Below are 14,614 nucleotides of genomic sequence, written 5' to 3'. Positions count from 1 at the left end.
TACAACATTTTTGGTAATGCAAGTCCGCTGGTGATGAATTCCTTCAGCTTTTGTATGTCTTTACAAAGTCTTCAGTATTCCTTCTTTTTAAAAGGTATTTTTGCTGGGTATAGAATTTTAGGCTGCCAGTAGTTTTCCTTGAGTATTTTAAAGATGTGCTCCATTGTCTTGTGGTGTGCTGTTTTTTTTTCTTTTTGGCTGATTTTAAGATAGTCCCCTTTTCACTGGTTTTAAGCAGTTTGGTGTTATGTCTTTTCTGTTTATTGTGCTTGGATACATTGAGCTTCTTAAACATATGGGCTTTTTTGTTTCCATCAAATTTGGAATATTTTCTGCCATATTTCTTCAGATTTTTTTTAACACCTCTCCTGTCTCTGGAGATGCCAGTTCGGTGCATATAATAGACCATTGAAGTCCCACAGCTCAATAAATGTTCATAATTTTTCATTATATTTTCTCTTTGTGTTTCATGTGTTTCAGTAGTTTTATTGCTTTGCCTACAAGTGTTAATCTTATTCAGTGTACTGAATGAAATGTATTTTCACCTTTTATCTGTAGGAGCTTGGTTTGAATCTTCTTTGTATATTCCAAGTCTGCTGTTCAGCCCTTCTTCTGGCTTTTTGAACATTTGGAATTAGTAGTAACTGTTAATTTCCTTTTCTGTGATCTTTCTGTAATTTCAGGATTTGGTTCTACATAATTCTGTCATCTAACTTTTCAGGGTCTAGTTTTATATTTCTCATCATTGTGCATAGTAGTTGCTGATTTTGTACATGCCTAGTAATTGTTGATTGACTGTCAGTCATTGTGACTTGACTTTTTTTGATGCTGGATATTTTTGTATATTTATAGATAATATTCTTGAGTTTAAATTACACAATTAAGTTATTTGGAGGCTTGCTTTTAAGCTTTGTTAGGTGAGATCTTAGCAGCATGTAATCTTGGGCTAATTATTTCCTGCTATTAAGAAAGTACCTCTCTGTTAACTCTCCTCAATGCCCTGTGAGTGGTGAGGCTTTTCCTTGTAACTGGTGGGAACAGGAGCTATTCCTGCCCTGTGCAAGCCTCGGGGATTGTTTCCTGTAATGCAGGGCTTCTCAACCTTGGAACTATTTACATTTGAGGACTGGATACTTACTTGGCGGAGGGGAGGGGATTGTCTGCTGTGGTATCAGATGCCTCGGAGCATCTCTGGCCTCTGTGCACTAGACAGCAGTAGCATCCCTTGAATTGTTACAAACCAAAAATGTCCCCAGACAGCCATATGGCTCCCGGGGAGTAAAATTGCTCTCAGTTCCCAACTACTGCTCTAATCCTTCCTGGCAGTTGTTCCGTATGCGAGCCTTGGCTAAGGACTCAAGGAGCTCTGTGTCTGTGCAGCTCTCTCCATTCTCATCCCTTCCCTGAGAACGTTAGCCCCTTGATCTCCCTAGGTTCCCAGCTCTGCTGTCCTGGGTTCCTTCTCCCCCGACATAGCGGGAAATTCGCTCTAGACAGGAAGCTTGGGGCAGTCTTAGGGTTCGCAGTTGTTTCCTATCTCTCAGTGGTCACTGTCTTTCCTTGTCTCATGTCCAGTGTCTTCAAAAACCATTGCTTCATTATCTTTTTTTTTTTTTTAAGTTTTCTCCAGTGGGTCCCTGTTAACTTCACCTTGGTTCTCATCCTCATTTTTTTCTTTTTTTTGTGGTACCCGGGCCTCTCACTGCTGTGGCCTCTCCCGTCGCGGAGCACAGGCTCCGGACGCGCAGGCCCAGCGGCCATGGCTCACGGGCCAGCCGCTCCGCAGCATGTGGGATCTTCCCGGACCGGGGCACGAACCCGTGTCCCCTGCATCAGCAGGCGGACTCTCAACCCCTGCGCCACCAGGGAAGCCCTCTCATCCTCATTCTTGAGCTGTACTTTTGCTGGATACACAATTCTGGGCTGACTGTTCTTTTCTTCCTAAGCGCTTTCAAGGTGTTTTAACTCTCTTCAGTGGTCTTGCTGCTTGATCAGTCAGTTCTCAATTACCTTTTTTTCTTTCCTTCCTGATGATCTGTGTTTTTCTCTCTGATATTTTTAAGAACTACTTTCTGTCTCTGGCATTCTGTCATTTCACTATGATGTATGTAAGCGTGGGTTAATTTTTATTGTTCCTGATTCCTAAAGGATCCATTGGAGTTCCTGAATCTTCAGACTGTGTTTCTCATCAGTTGTCAAAACTTTGCAGCTATTATATCTTCAGATAATATTTTATCATCTGATGATGCTCTTCATTCTGTCCCTTTGAAACTTTGTTGGCTACCAAGAAAAGCACCAACCATACAGGAAAAAAATATTATTGGGTTCATTCATTTGGACCCTTTTTTGATCAGAGAACACTAATGAGGAAGTGAGAGCTACCAAGTGGGAGAATGCGTTTGTGGCACCTGTAACCGACAAAGGCTTGGATCCAGCGTGTTATAAAGAACTCTTACAGGTCAAGAAGACAAAGACAGATGGAACAGAACAATGTGCAAGGATCTTGAACAGGCATTTCACGAAAGAAGGTATCGTGATGAATAAAACCCTTGAAGACCGGTTGAAACTCCAAGCGAAAAATGGGACATTAGGTGTATCAGACACCACGGTTGGCAGCAAACAATTGACATTTACATGAAAGGAGTTAGAACAGCAGAAGCAGCAGCAGGAGGCTGAGAAACTGCACCGACAAGAGAGGAAGACCCTTCGCCGTTCAGCCGGTCACCTGAAGTCCAGGCCCTGGAGAGGACGGCCGTTCCACTGAGTCTGGAACCGATCCCACGCACGATTCAGAGGAGCTCACTTCCCCCACCTGATCATCGTTAGAGTGTATTATCCACGCCGGGGACACACGCTCCTGGAGTCCATGGAACCCTCGCTGCGTCTGCAGAGGGCAGCATCTGGCAGCGGGTCCCAGGCCTCCGGTCAGGCTGCGGGGCTGGGCCCGCTGGCCGTGTGGGGCCCCAGGGCGCTTCTGTGCCTTGTCGCTCCCCAGGAACATTGTCCCTTTCCCCTGGTTTTAATCAAGTAGACAAGGTGGTGGTTTTGTAATATTGTGGAACGTGCACCGTGAAATGAGAGGTTCTCCTGTGCTGAAAACCAGGACTGACGGTTTTCCAGAAACATTCTTGCACTGCCTGCCACCATCCGTGAATCAGCCACCCCGAGATGCCATTCCTGTCTTCCCTGACTTGGGAGCGTCGGTCGTGTTTATGTTTATAAGGATATGCTGGTACCTGTGTTGCTTGTTTATGTGTTAGTTTGGGATTTTTTTAAAGCATATTTTTATACCAAGAGAATATAAAGTAATGGTAATAACAGTCTAAAACAGGAAGTGGAAGCTACTGGATATTCTTTTAACTTGGCACAAGATGAAATACAGACTTTTTCTTTTTTAATTCTGTTTCTTAAGTGCAATTAGAGATATACTGGCTGGAGAAAAACGTTTATAAAAAGAAATGCTTTCATTTGAACAGCAAAGAAAAAAGATATCATGAGTTATAAGAAAGATGAAATTTCAACCACGAGAAGATAACACTGTATACTCAGAATGGCCAAATTTAAACTACTGTGGATTGGTGGATCCCTTGATGCAGCTAGAACTCACATAAGCTGTTGGGGGGAGAGGAGCTGGAACGACCACTTGGTCTCGTCTGCCTGTGTTGAATGACCTAGACTTCCACCCTTAAGTATACTTAACCCAGATTTGTGTGTGTATGCATCAGCTGATATGAAATATTTACCGCAGCACTGTTTATGATAGCCAAGAGCTGAAAACAGCCTAAATGTCCCTCAGAGGCATAATGGGTAAAGAAACTATGAAATACGTACATGTTGGAGTACTGTACAGCCATGAAAAAAGGAATGGCTACTAGTAACAGCATGGATGAACTTCACTAACTTAATGTCAGGGAAAAAAGGAAGATCCCATTTTGCGGTATTTAAATAGCGGCAAAACTACACCTTCAGCGGAATAGAGGCCACGGTGACTAGGAAGGAGCATGTTAGGGGCCCGTGGGGCTCAGTTAATGTTGTGTTTCTTGTTTGAGTGATATTTACGGGGACATATTCATTTTTGGAGATTCTTCGTGCCGTATGCTTATGAATTGTGAGCTTTTCCGTGTATATGTTACAGTCAGTAAGAAAGCTTAATTTAGGTACCGTTTCTTCGCCATCTTGGAGCTTCTGTTTCAGTAGATAGCGGATATTAAATATATGTACATAAAAATGGAAACGGTTAAAAATTATGAGCATGTATGAAGGCAAAGAAGATGGTGCTATGAGATCACGTAACGGGGGTCTACATTTATGTTGGATGTTTCGGCCACGCCTCTGTGAGAAAGAAGCCAGGTATTTAAACTCAGTGAGGAGGACAGTGGGTGTGAGACAGAGTTGGAGGGAAAATACAAGACTAGGACGTGCTTTTCATCCCAAACCAGTGGGTGGGTAGGAGAGTTCTTAGTAGACCACTTATGTGAGTTACTCTGCGTTTCAAAGTAATTACTCTGGGGGCTTCCCTGGTGGCGCAGTGGTTGAGAGTCCGCCTGCGATGCAGGGGACACGGGTTCGTGCCCCAGTCCGGGAGGATCCCACATACTGTGGAGCGGCTGGGCCCGTGAGCCATGGCCGCTGAGCCTGCGCGTCTGCAGCCTGTGCTCCGCGACAGGAGGAAAAAAAGAAGTAATTACTCTGGACACACTGTGAATCAGGAATTTGAAAATGAGCCCAAGGTGAATGCAGGTGGACCATTGAAAGGCTGCAGGTAAAAATGCTCCAGGTGAAAGATGATGATCAATGATCTAGACCAAGGGTCTGCCAGCTTTTTTATGGAAAAATGTCTGGTGCTTGTACTCAGGTTCTCACTGTAGCATGGCAGGCGCCATGAGGCACACATCAGTGGACAGGCATGGCTGTGTTCCAGGAAAGCTTCACTTACGAAAACAGGTGGCACAGTTGGCCACCGTCTGCTCTGGACTGGAGAGAAGATAACATGTTAGCTTACACTGTGGAAGCAGATTTAACAGGATGGGGTGTAGGTAAGGGGGATTTCAAGGCTCTGGCTGGAGTAATCGGTGCATCCTGGTGCTGCCGATTAGGGAACAAATTAGTTAAAAGTCTAGACCCACCCACCCCCAATATAGTGACATGTCACGTTATTCTCATCTTTGGTCTCTAATGACAATATGACCGTCTTGTGGAGTTTCACCACCACAGCCGTCATGACTAGAAATACTTTTATTTTATTCTTTTATACACACAGTCGGCTATTACATCAAAAATTTAAAAGTGAGAAAAATCACAGAAGAATGAAAGCTAGTCAGCTGTATTGAGCAGTTCTTTCTGTGTTTTCTGCTAACAGAAGGAAAGAAAAAAAAGACATGCGTCGTTGCCTGACACCTGCCAGCCCGTTGGCAGTCTATCTGTAGCCTCCTATTTCTCCCTCCTTTCAGAAGTAACAGTCCCTCGGCGACCCCCCAGCTGCCACTTCTGTTCGGATGAACCGGAGGACGCTCGCGCTGGCAGACGCTTTACGCTGATGCCTGCCGCGCCCTGTGGCCGAGTAGGGTTGCCTCTGTTGCTCTGCAGCTTCCCCTCGCCCCGTCTGCAGAGGCTCCTTCCCAAGTAGTCGCCTTCTTACGGTTGCTGTGGCAGAACTGGAGCATCAGTTTGATTTTCCTTATACTGTGGTCAAGTGTAAAACGCCAAACACGTCCAACTACTGTAACACTTCTTCCCTTGGACTTTGTAGGCTTTGCTCTCTGTGCACGATACTGTGGCTCTGAAGAACTATGATCCCGTGTTGCCTCCTATGCCTGATGATATTGATGATGAGGAAGACTCGGTGAAAATCATCCGTCTGGTCAAGAACCGAGAACCGCTGGTGAGTTCTGGGCTACATTTTATGCTCAGCTACGAGTAGATGCCATGATGAAGCCACGTCTGATGGGCACATACCACCGATTCCTCTCTTTAAAATGTACTTCCTCTGTGTCCCGAACTTTGAAATAAATGGAGCATTCACACCTAAAGCATAGGATTTAGAAAAATTAAAATGGAGCCAGATAAAATGGCAGGCATTCTTTTGGTTATAAATAGCAATAGTTTTGAAAATGTGACTTGTTGACATTTATAAAAGACAGCATAACGTGCACCAGTTACAGTTGATGTGAGATTTAGAAGTGCAACTAAAAATAATGGCTTATGGCTTTTCTAGAAAGCTGATGGATTTTAAAGTGACGAGGATAAATTAATCGGGTATCCGATATTTCAAAATGTAGATGTAACCATTTGTTTTAGCCCCAGAATTTATACAGTGCTGAACCACGTCAAGGTCTGGGGTAGGCCGACTAATGCCTCGCACCAGCCCGCAGTGATGTCGTGTCCTCATCTTCAGAACCCGTGGATATGTTACCTTAAAAGACACAGGGAGCTTTTCATGATTAGTTAAGGATCTGGAGACGGCGAGAGTCTCTTGGGTCATCAGGCGGCACCAGGGGAGTCACGAGGTTCTCATTAATGGGAAAGAGGGAAGCGGGGGGGTCAGAGGTACAGAAAGATGTGATGGTGAAGGCAAGGGTGGGAGTGATGTGGCCGAGAGCCAAGGGACGCCAGAAGTGTCTAGAAACCGGGACAGGCAAGGACCGGATTCTTCCCTAGATCCTCCAGGACGAATGCCGCCCTGCTGGCACCTTGATTTGGGCCTGTAATACCCATTTTTGCCTTCCTGTCGATACCTCCAGACCTGTAAGATAATGAATTTGTGTTCTAGGAAGCCACTAAATTTGTGGACATTTGTTCACAGCAGCAATAGGAAATGAGTACAGAGTGTATCCATATGAAACTATATTCAAAAGGAAAATAGATGTCACAGCCTAGCAGTTGGCTTTAAATGTGTTGTGGCCCATTTATTCCAGTTAAAACATTTTTGTGTTTTTAAGGCAAATGGCGGTTGGTCATAAGTGTAAGTGGCCCATGTACCTCAAAAAAAAAAAAAGAATGTAGGGATCAAAAAGAAGATTGAGTCAAGTGCTGATATCCTGTAGAAAGTGAGAGACCATTTCTCAGGTCCGTGGTTTACCCTGCACGGGAGGTAGAATCGGCAGAGAGCAAGCATGTCTATTTCAAGGTCCTATCTGTAGCCATAGGTAAGTATATTTCAGGGCCTATAACAAGTCCTGTAAGTGTTGGAGTGCTTTTCTCCCTCCGCACACCCTGGAAGTGATTTCTTTCAGCCCCTGGCTTTAAAAACCATTTATGTGCCAGGGACCCCCAGGTCCCTTTTCCTTCCGGACCTTTCGTCTGATCTTTAAATTTGCATGTCCATCCGTCTGCCCAGTGTCTCCATTTGGACGTAGCAGGCATCTCAGTCTTCACGTGTCTGCAGGTGGACTGTCTGCAGTCTGGTCCAGCCCTGTGGTTCCCCCTCTCAATGATGGACAATCCCATCTCTGCAGTTATGCAGCCAGGAGCCATAGAGTCTACCTTTGATACCTCTCTTTCTTTCACATCCCATTTCCGATCCACTGGGAAATCCTTTCAGCCCTACCAATATATTCCAACACACCTGGCCCACTTTTCATCACGGCTCGTCCTGACCGTCAGATCCAGGCCTCCAGCATCTTTGCCCTCGATTGTTGTGACAGCCGCCTCCTTGTTTGCCTTTTTTTTTTTTTTTTTGCGGTACGCGGGCCTCTCACTGTTGTGGCCTCTCCCGTTGCGGAGCACAGGCTCCGGACGCGCAGGCTCAGCGGCCATGGCTCACGGGCCCAGCCGCTCCGCGGCATGTGGGATCCTCCCGGACCGGGGCACGAACCCGCGTCCCTGCATCGGCAGGCAGACTCCCAACCACTGCGCCACCAGGGAAGCCCTCCTTCAGTCTCTTCTTACGGCAGGTGGAGGGGTCCTTCCGGATCATGTCACTGCCGCTGTGCAGGTTCTCCCTGTTTGTTTCGCAGCTCAGTCCAGAATCCTCCCGGGGACCTACAGAGCGCTGCGCGCTCCGACTCCCTGGCCCACCTGCTGCTGCTTCTCCCCTTTTACGTTGCCCCAGACACAGTGGCTTCTTTGTGCTTCTCTGATCGTCCATTTTGCCCTGTTCTTTCGCTTTGGGTAACTCCTTCATCCCCTTCCAGCCTTTTCGTTGAGAGCGGCGTCTTTATATGCTGTCTTCCCTCTCCCTGCCCTACCCCCTCCGTAGTTTTTACCACCTTCTAACGTGCTGTAGGACAGATCTAATTGTTTCATCTTCTGTCTGTTGTCTGTCTCCCCTGTGAGAATGTAAGCTCCATGAGGGGGAAGAAACGCCTGGGTTTCTTTTTTTTTTTAAGCAATGTGTCAGAAACCGTTAGACCAGAAGCTGGCACATAGTAGGTTCTCAGTAAACATTTATCAACTTCACTGAGCACAGCAGACTGGATGGTTCCATACTGAAAAACTGTCATCCATGGTGGAGCAGGACATTCGTTGCAGTTACCTAATTTCGTGTTACAAACCACCACCCAAAGTTTGTAGCTAAAACAATAATATTATCTCTCACAGTTTTGGAGGTTGACAGGCTCAGGTGGGCAGTTTTTCCTTAGAGTCCCTCCTGTGCAGTTAGACAGGGGCTGAGACTGGAGGCACCTGAGGGTTACTTCATCCCCAGGACTGGTGTCTGGGCTGGGTGGCTGGAAAGCTGGGGTCTGGTCAGGCATCTCTTTTAACAAGTGGCATCTCCACCTGGCTGGCTTGGACCTCCTCACAGCATGGCTGTACACGTGATCTCTTCCATGGTGGCTGACTTCCCACAGAGCCAGCATTTCAAGAGTTCCAGAAAGTTGGCTGCAAGTCTCCTCACAGCCTTAGGTGCCCCAGAACCCTTTCACCACTTGACGTGGGGGTACAGCAGGCGCACACCAAGAGGGGAGAATTGATGCTCTGCACCTGCAAAAGCAGCGGTTGCGAAAGCAATTCTCATCAGTGTGCCTTAGACAGGTTCTGACGTTACTGCATACTAGTTGTCTGATCTCAGGCAAATTATAACCATTTGGCATTCAATTTCTCATCTATAAAATACAGATAAGTAATCTTAAATTAGATAACTAGACCCTTATGACATTAGGCGTACTTCGGTGGGAGAGTTTGAGACACATTGTTAAAGAAAGTGAAAGTTGATCTAATTACACTAGTTAGTTATATTAAGGATATTACATTTCCAGTCATCTTGGCTACAAGTTATCTGTTTAAAAGCAGAAAATACCAGTAATTGAAGAGTCTAAGGTTTATGACCATGGAGAGATACCCATTCAAGTCTTCGGCCTTGAATGCATGCGTAGGTGAGGAAAAATGCCACAAAATTATCCTAACACTTAATTATTTAATTTTTTGCTATTATTAGATATGTATTTGATAGCTGTCATATACAAAATAAAACGTCATATAGAAAGCACTTACTACAAATGGATTCCTAATTTTGTTTCCATATCTATTTGGTAATGCTGTACATGTGTTTATTGGCGAACGCGAGAAGAATTCCACCTTCTTGGGGGTGCGCCCTGCCTCCACCTAACGTGCACCTCTTCAGCGCGTGGTGTGATGTTGGTGGCCTGTCTAAACCACTGCCAGTTTCTTGGAAGCAAAGTCATGAAAAGGCGTTCAGAGTAACTGTGTGTACCTGATGTTCTGATGAACAGCATGCAGTTAATTTGCTTCTGAACATGCATAAGTAAAGAATTTCTGGGTTCTTTTTGAAACTGTTTCCTAATCTCACGCCAAAATGTTAGTTCCATTTGTACCTAGGTGCAGTCCTAGTACCTAAAAACCTCGGAGTAACAGATCTTTTTTTTTTTTTTTCCCCCACTTTCTTTATTATCATTGCTGAGTTCCTTTACTGTAATGTAATAGTGTAACAGAAGGATCACTGAACTAAAGGTCAGGTGATCTGGGTTTTAGTTTTCTAGTTTATATAATCTTTTTTCTCTTCACTTCACCTTCTCTGTTTAGTCTACCTTCTCACAGGGTATTGTAAAGATAAACTGAAATGAGGAAGCGCTCTAAAAGGGTAAAAGCAAATAGTATTCAAATACAAGGTATTATAATGGAAAGAAGATATTTGTACACTTTGCATAGTACTGAAGAGATTAAAGGTTTCAAAAGTCTTTGTGCTGAAAACCTTAGACGATCTGTGTGGTAGAAAGTTGTGTGTCTAGTGATAAGTATTTGTGAGCAAATGGCACGACTTCTGTTCCCCCTTCCTTTACTTTTTGTAGCTTTTACTTTTTCCAGATGAATGTCCTTATTTCTGTCCTTATTTCTTTCCTACCACCCAGTACACACATTTACCCACAAATACTATTTTTTTCCTTAAAAGGGAGCTACCATTAAGAAAGATGAGCCCACCGGGGCCGTGGTTGTGGCCAGAATCATGAGAGGAGGAGCTGCAGACAGAAGTGGTGAGAGTTTGAACGTTAGGCGGGCGTGGACGGGGCGCGTGGATTTTATGTGACACATTTCCGGGATGTAGCTAAGAGGATAACAGTCTTTTGATACAATACAGCAAAACAGTAATAAGATATCGTACTCTGTGTTAAAATGTGGGAACCTATTTAAATGGTAAATTTCATTCTAGAATACTTTATGGTCTTAGCTTATATAGGCTTCCAAGGTTATATTAAGACTTAGTTCAGTGTTTCTGATTTGAAAAGTACCACTGAAAGCACACAGCCTTTTAAAAATTTATCTTAAAATGAAAGTAATGTGCATCTCTAGAAAAAGACTGAGATGCCTCTGCTGTTGCTTTGGCAGCGTTGTGATGTTACGGCCTCGGCGAGGCTGGAGCCGCAGCCTTTGAAACCTCAGAGGCCTGGGATGTGCACTGAGGGTACCACACGGTGCTTTCAGGATGGGCACACTGCAAACCACCGTACGTAACACTGCTTACTTTCTGAATTTGCGATTTCTCAGGTCTTATTCACGTTGGCGATGAACTTAGGGAAGTGAATGGGATACCTGTCGAGGATAAAAGCCCTGAGGAAATCATTCAGATCTTGGTAAGCTGAAAATTTACTTAAAAACTGCAGTGAAAATGAGGTTGGATCACTGTATTTCAGACCTGGTTGTGAACACAGGATTTGGATTTAATAGTCCAGGGTTTGGATCCCAGTGCTGTTACTTAATCCCCCTTATGTCCTTGGAAAATACCTTAATCTTTTTATTTCCTCCCTGTTTTCATCTACAGAATGAGAATAAGAAGTGGTAACTCTCACTGGAGTGTCTGGAGCGTTAAATGAGCCAATGTAGATCACGAGTTTGACAGGGCCCATCTCAGATTAGGTCCTTAATACATGGCACATACTCTGTTGTTGAGGATGCATTTATCTCTGTCTCTAGGGGCTATGCTTTCCGGGTATATAAAAAAGTGAAACTAACTTAGATGTCTTATGAAATCTAAAACGAAATTATTATAAGCCTTGGCAATATAAATTCTCAAGTTCATTTGTAAGGATAGAGTAAAGGGAGACTGTCCCTGTTACATATGAAAGCATGTTATTAACCTATAGAGAGTTTAGTATCTCAAAATAGACCTCAGTATATATGAAAATGTAGTGTATGATTAAGATGGCATTTTAAATCAGTGTGAAAGCAGTGAGATCATTTCATAAATGGTATTGGATTAATTGATTATTCAGTTAGAAAAAATAGTCCTTATTTTACAACTCACACAAAAATAAATCCCCTCAAATCAAGTAAGTTTTTTAAAAAGTCATAAAAGGTACAGAAAGGTTTTTTTAACCTTGATGTGAAATTCAAATAGAAAAATAACTGACGTGATGACTAGAATTGAAAACTTTTTCTACAGTAGAAGATGCTGTACATAAAATTTAAAAGACAAATGAGATTGTAGGCAAAATATTTTCAATTTATATGATAGAAGGCTCATATTTTAATGGATATAGAGAGTTCTTAAAAATCATTAAGAAAGAAACGGTTACAGAAAAATCAGCAAAGTGTATGTACAGAGAATTACAAAAGGAGACACGATGTCTGAAACATATTGGATTGGTGGTTATTTAAAAGCTTGGTAATGCCCAGAGTTAGCCAGATTATAAGGGAATAGATATGTTTAGATGCTTTTTTTGGTACAGGGTAAACTAATAGAACCTTTTGAGACGGCTCTCTGAAACTGTCCATTTTAAATGTGCTTACTCCTTAATCAGGAAATTCAACTGTTGCAAATTAACCCAAAGGAAATAATTTCAAATGTGTATAAACAAGATATTTTAAAAATATTTAGAAACTATCAAGAAGGTTGAATTGATTATTGATTCACGTGATGGATTACTGTGAAGCGTTCACAATGGCTGATAGACCGATATGACTTAGTAATAATAGTAATACTAGTAATTGCTTACATTGATTGAGCCCTTAATGATACTGTTCTAAGGGCTTTACGTACATTAAAACAGCGGTCCCCAGCCTTTTCGGCACCAGGGACTGGTTTCGTGGAAGACAGTTTTTCCATGGACCGCAGCGGGGTGGGGGAAGGTTTCGGGATGATTCGAGCGCATTACATTTATTGTGCACTTTATTTCTGTTATTATTACATTGTGATATATAATGAAATAATTGTACAAGTCTCCATAATGCAGAATCAGTGGGAGCTTCTTTTCACTTGCCACTCACCGATAGGGTTTTGTTATGAGTCTGCAAGCAATTGATTTATGATGGTCTCTGTGCAGTCAAACCTCTCTGCTAATGATGACCTGTATCTGCAGCCGCTCCCCAGCGCTAACATCGCCGCCTCAGCTCCACCTCAGGTCATCAGGCATTAGATTCTCATAAGGAGCACGCAGCCTGGATCTCTCACGTGTGCGGTTCACGGTAGGGTTTGCGCTCCTGTGAGCATCTAATGCCGCCGCTGATCTGACAGGAGGCGGAGCTCAGGTGGTAATGAAAGCGACGGGGAGCGGCTGTAAATACAGATGCAGCTTCGCTCGCTCGCCCGCCCGCCACTCGCCTCCTGCTGTGCGGCCCGGTTCCTAGCAGGCCACGGACTGTTACGGTCCATGGCCCGGGGGTCGGGGACACCTGCATTAAAACACACACACACAAACTAGAAGAAGGGGAAGGGATTATAGGGAAGACTTGCTTTCTTTCTACTTATGCAATTTAGTTATTATATAAATTCTTAATAAGGTTAGTGAGTTACTTCTATGATAAGCAATAACAGTGATATTACCATTTTGAAATCACTCCTTTATAAAATTCTGATATTTCTACTATTAAACCCCCATTTTATGTGAGTCTCTGCTGCACTGGAGCTGCTTCCATATGCTGACAAAAGCTGGTTCAGTGCAGCTTTTCCCATCCTGGCTTTCAGTGACTTCATGCTGATACATTGAAACTGGCTGTGGTGGAAGTATTCACACCATGGAAACCGGCAGACGGTATCAATCAGGGCCTTCTTAACAAAATGGAGTCCTGGCCACCAGCACACACTGATAGCGAGAGCCTCAGGGAGGTCCACCGCCCCTCCCCCTCTCGCCTTTCCTCCCTGTCCGCCTGTCCTCCTAAATACGTACTTAGTGCTTTCACAGAGCTTACCATTTAGTGAGGGTAACAGATATTAAGAAATAATTGTGTAAGTAATTACATAGATATGGTTATGACAAATGCTAAAAAGAGAGAAAGAATGACGTAAGGGTGTGTTAAAGGCAGACCTACTATTTAAAAACAATTTTTTTTGAAGTATACTTACTTTGCAATGTCGTGTTAGTTTCAGGTGTACAGCAAAGTGATTCAGTTACACACACACACACACACACACACGTATATACATATATATATCCTTTTTCAGCTTCTTTTCCATTGTAGGTTATTACAAAATATTGAGTAGAGTTCCCTGTGCTACACAGCAGGTCCCTGATAGGAAGACCTACCCTTGTCTGAGGTAGTCAGCAAAGAATTTGGGGTATTGTTGCTTGCTTTAATTAAATTAGAATAGACAATCTTTTCATCTTTTAATTAATCTGCTACATTTGGTACTTCTCTTACTAACCAGAATATAATAGAGATGAGTGTTTTTCATTATTTTTCTGATGAGCATCGCAACTAATTGAATCATGTATTTATAGCCACATTACTGGTAGTTGTAGGAATTTTGTCCCTGAAACCTGGCTGCTGAGCCTTAGATGCAGCGGTCTGAACCTTGCACACGGTCTGTTCTTGCCATTTAATCCTGTTTAAGGCACTGTGCATATTCTTTCTATTTTGAAGTAACTCAACATGGATGGTAATACATTCATCGGCATTTTAAAAGTGCACAAGAGGTAAAAGTGGTTTAGTGGTTAATGTTTTTTAACTTATTTGACAAACTTTAGTGCCTCTCACGTTACAGGAATTTCTACAAAAATAGTTTCCTCGGTTTGTTCTGTCTAAGAGTAGAAACCCCAAGCTTGTAAATTTTTAGAATCGTTTCATTTTCTACCTATTTGACTTTCTTCCTCCTTGGCTCCAGCGGTTTTCTTATAACTCTTTCTTTCCTCTGACATCAGGCTCAGTCTCAGGGCGCAATCACATTCAAGATTATACCCAGCATCAAGGAGGACACACCATCAAAGGAGGGCAAGGTAACCAT

At 43.4% G+C, this 14,614-nt stretch overlaps 1 protein-coding gene across 6 annotated transcripts in view; it reads left to right on the top strand.

The window, feature by feature from the left end:
• The window catches only part of MPP7 (MAGUK p55 scaffold protein 7), a 251,755-nt gene that overhangs the window by 156,442 nt on the left and 80,699 nt on the right, over window positions 1–14,614 (top strand). For all 6 annotated transcript variants that reach the window (XM_049705343.1, XM_033403528.2, XM_049705340.1 and 3 more), the window contains 4 exons: window positions 5,750–5,881; window positions 10,349–10,430; window positions 10,942–11,027; window positions 14,532–14,606. In XM_049705343.1, the coding sequence (XP_049561300.1) occupies window positions 5,750–5,881; window positions 10,349–10,430; window positions 10,942–11,027; window positions 14,532–14,606 (375 nt within the window). The remainder of the gene's footprint in view (window positions 1–5,749; window positions 5,882–10,348; window positions 10,431–10,941; window positions 11,028–14,531; window positions 14,607–14,614) is intronic.

The sequence above is a fragment of the Orcinus orca genome, chromosome 2 (genome assembly GCF_937001465.1).
Source record: "Orcinus orca chromosome 2, mOrcOrc1.1, whole genome shotgun sequence".
Taxonomy (NCBI): Eukaryota; Metazoa; Chordata; class Mammalia; order Artiodactyla; family Delphinidae; genus Orcinus; species Orcinus orca.
Note: the sequence above shows the minus strand (reverse complement) of the source record. Positions and strands in the feature narration are given on the sequence as shown.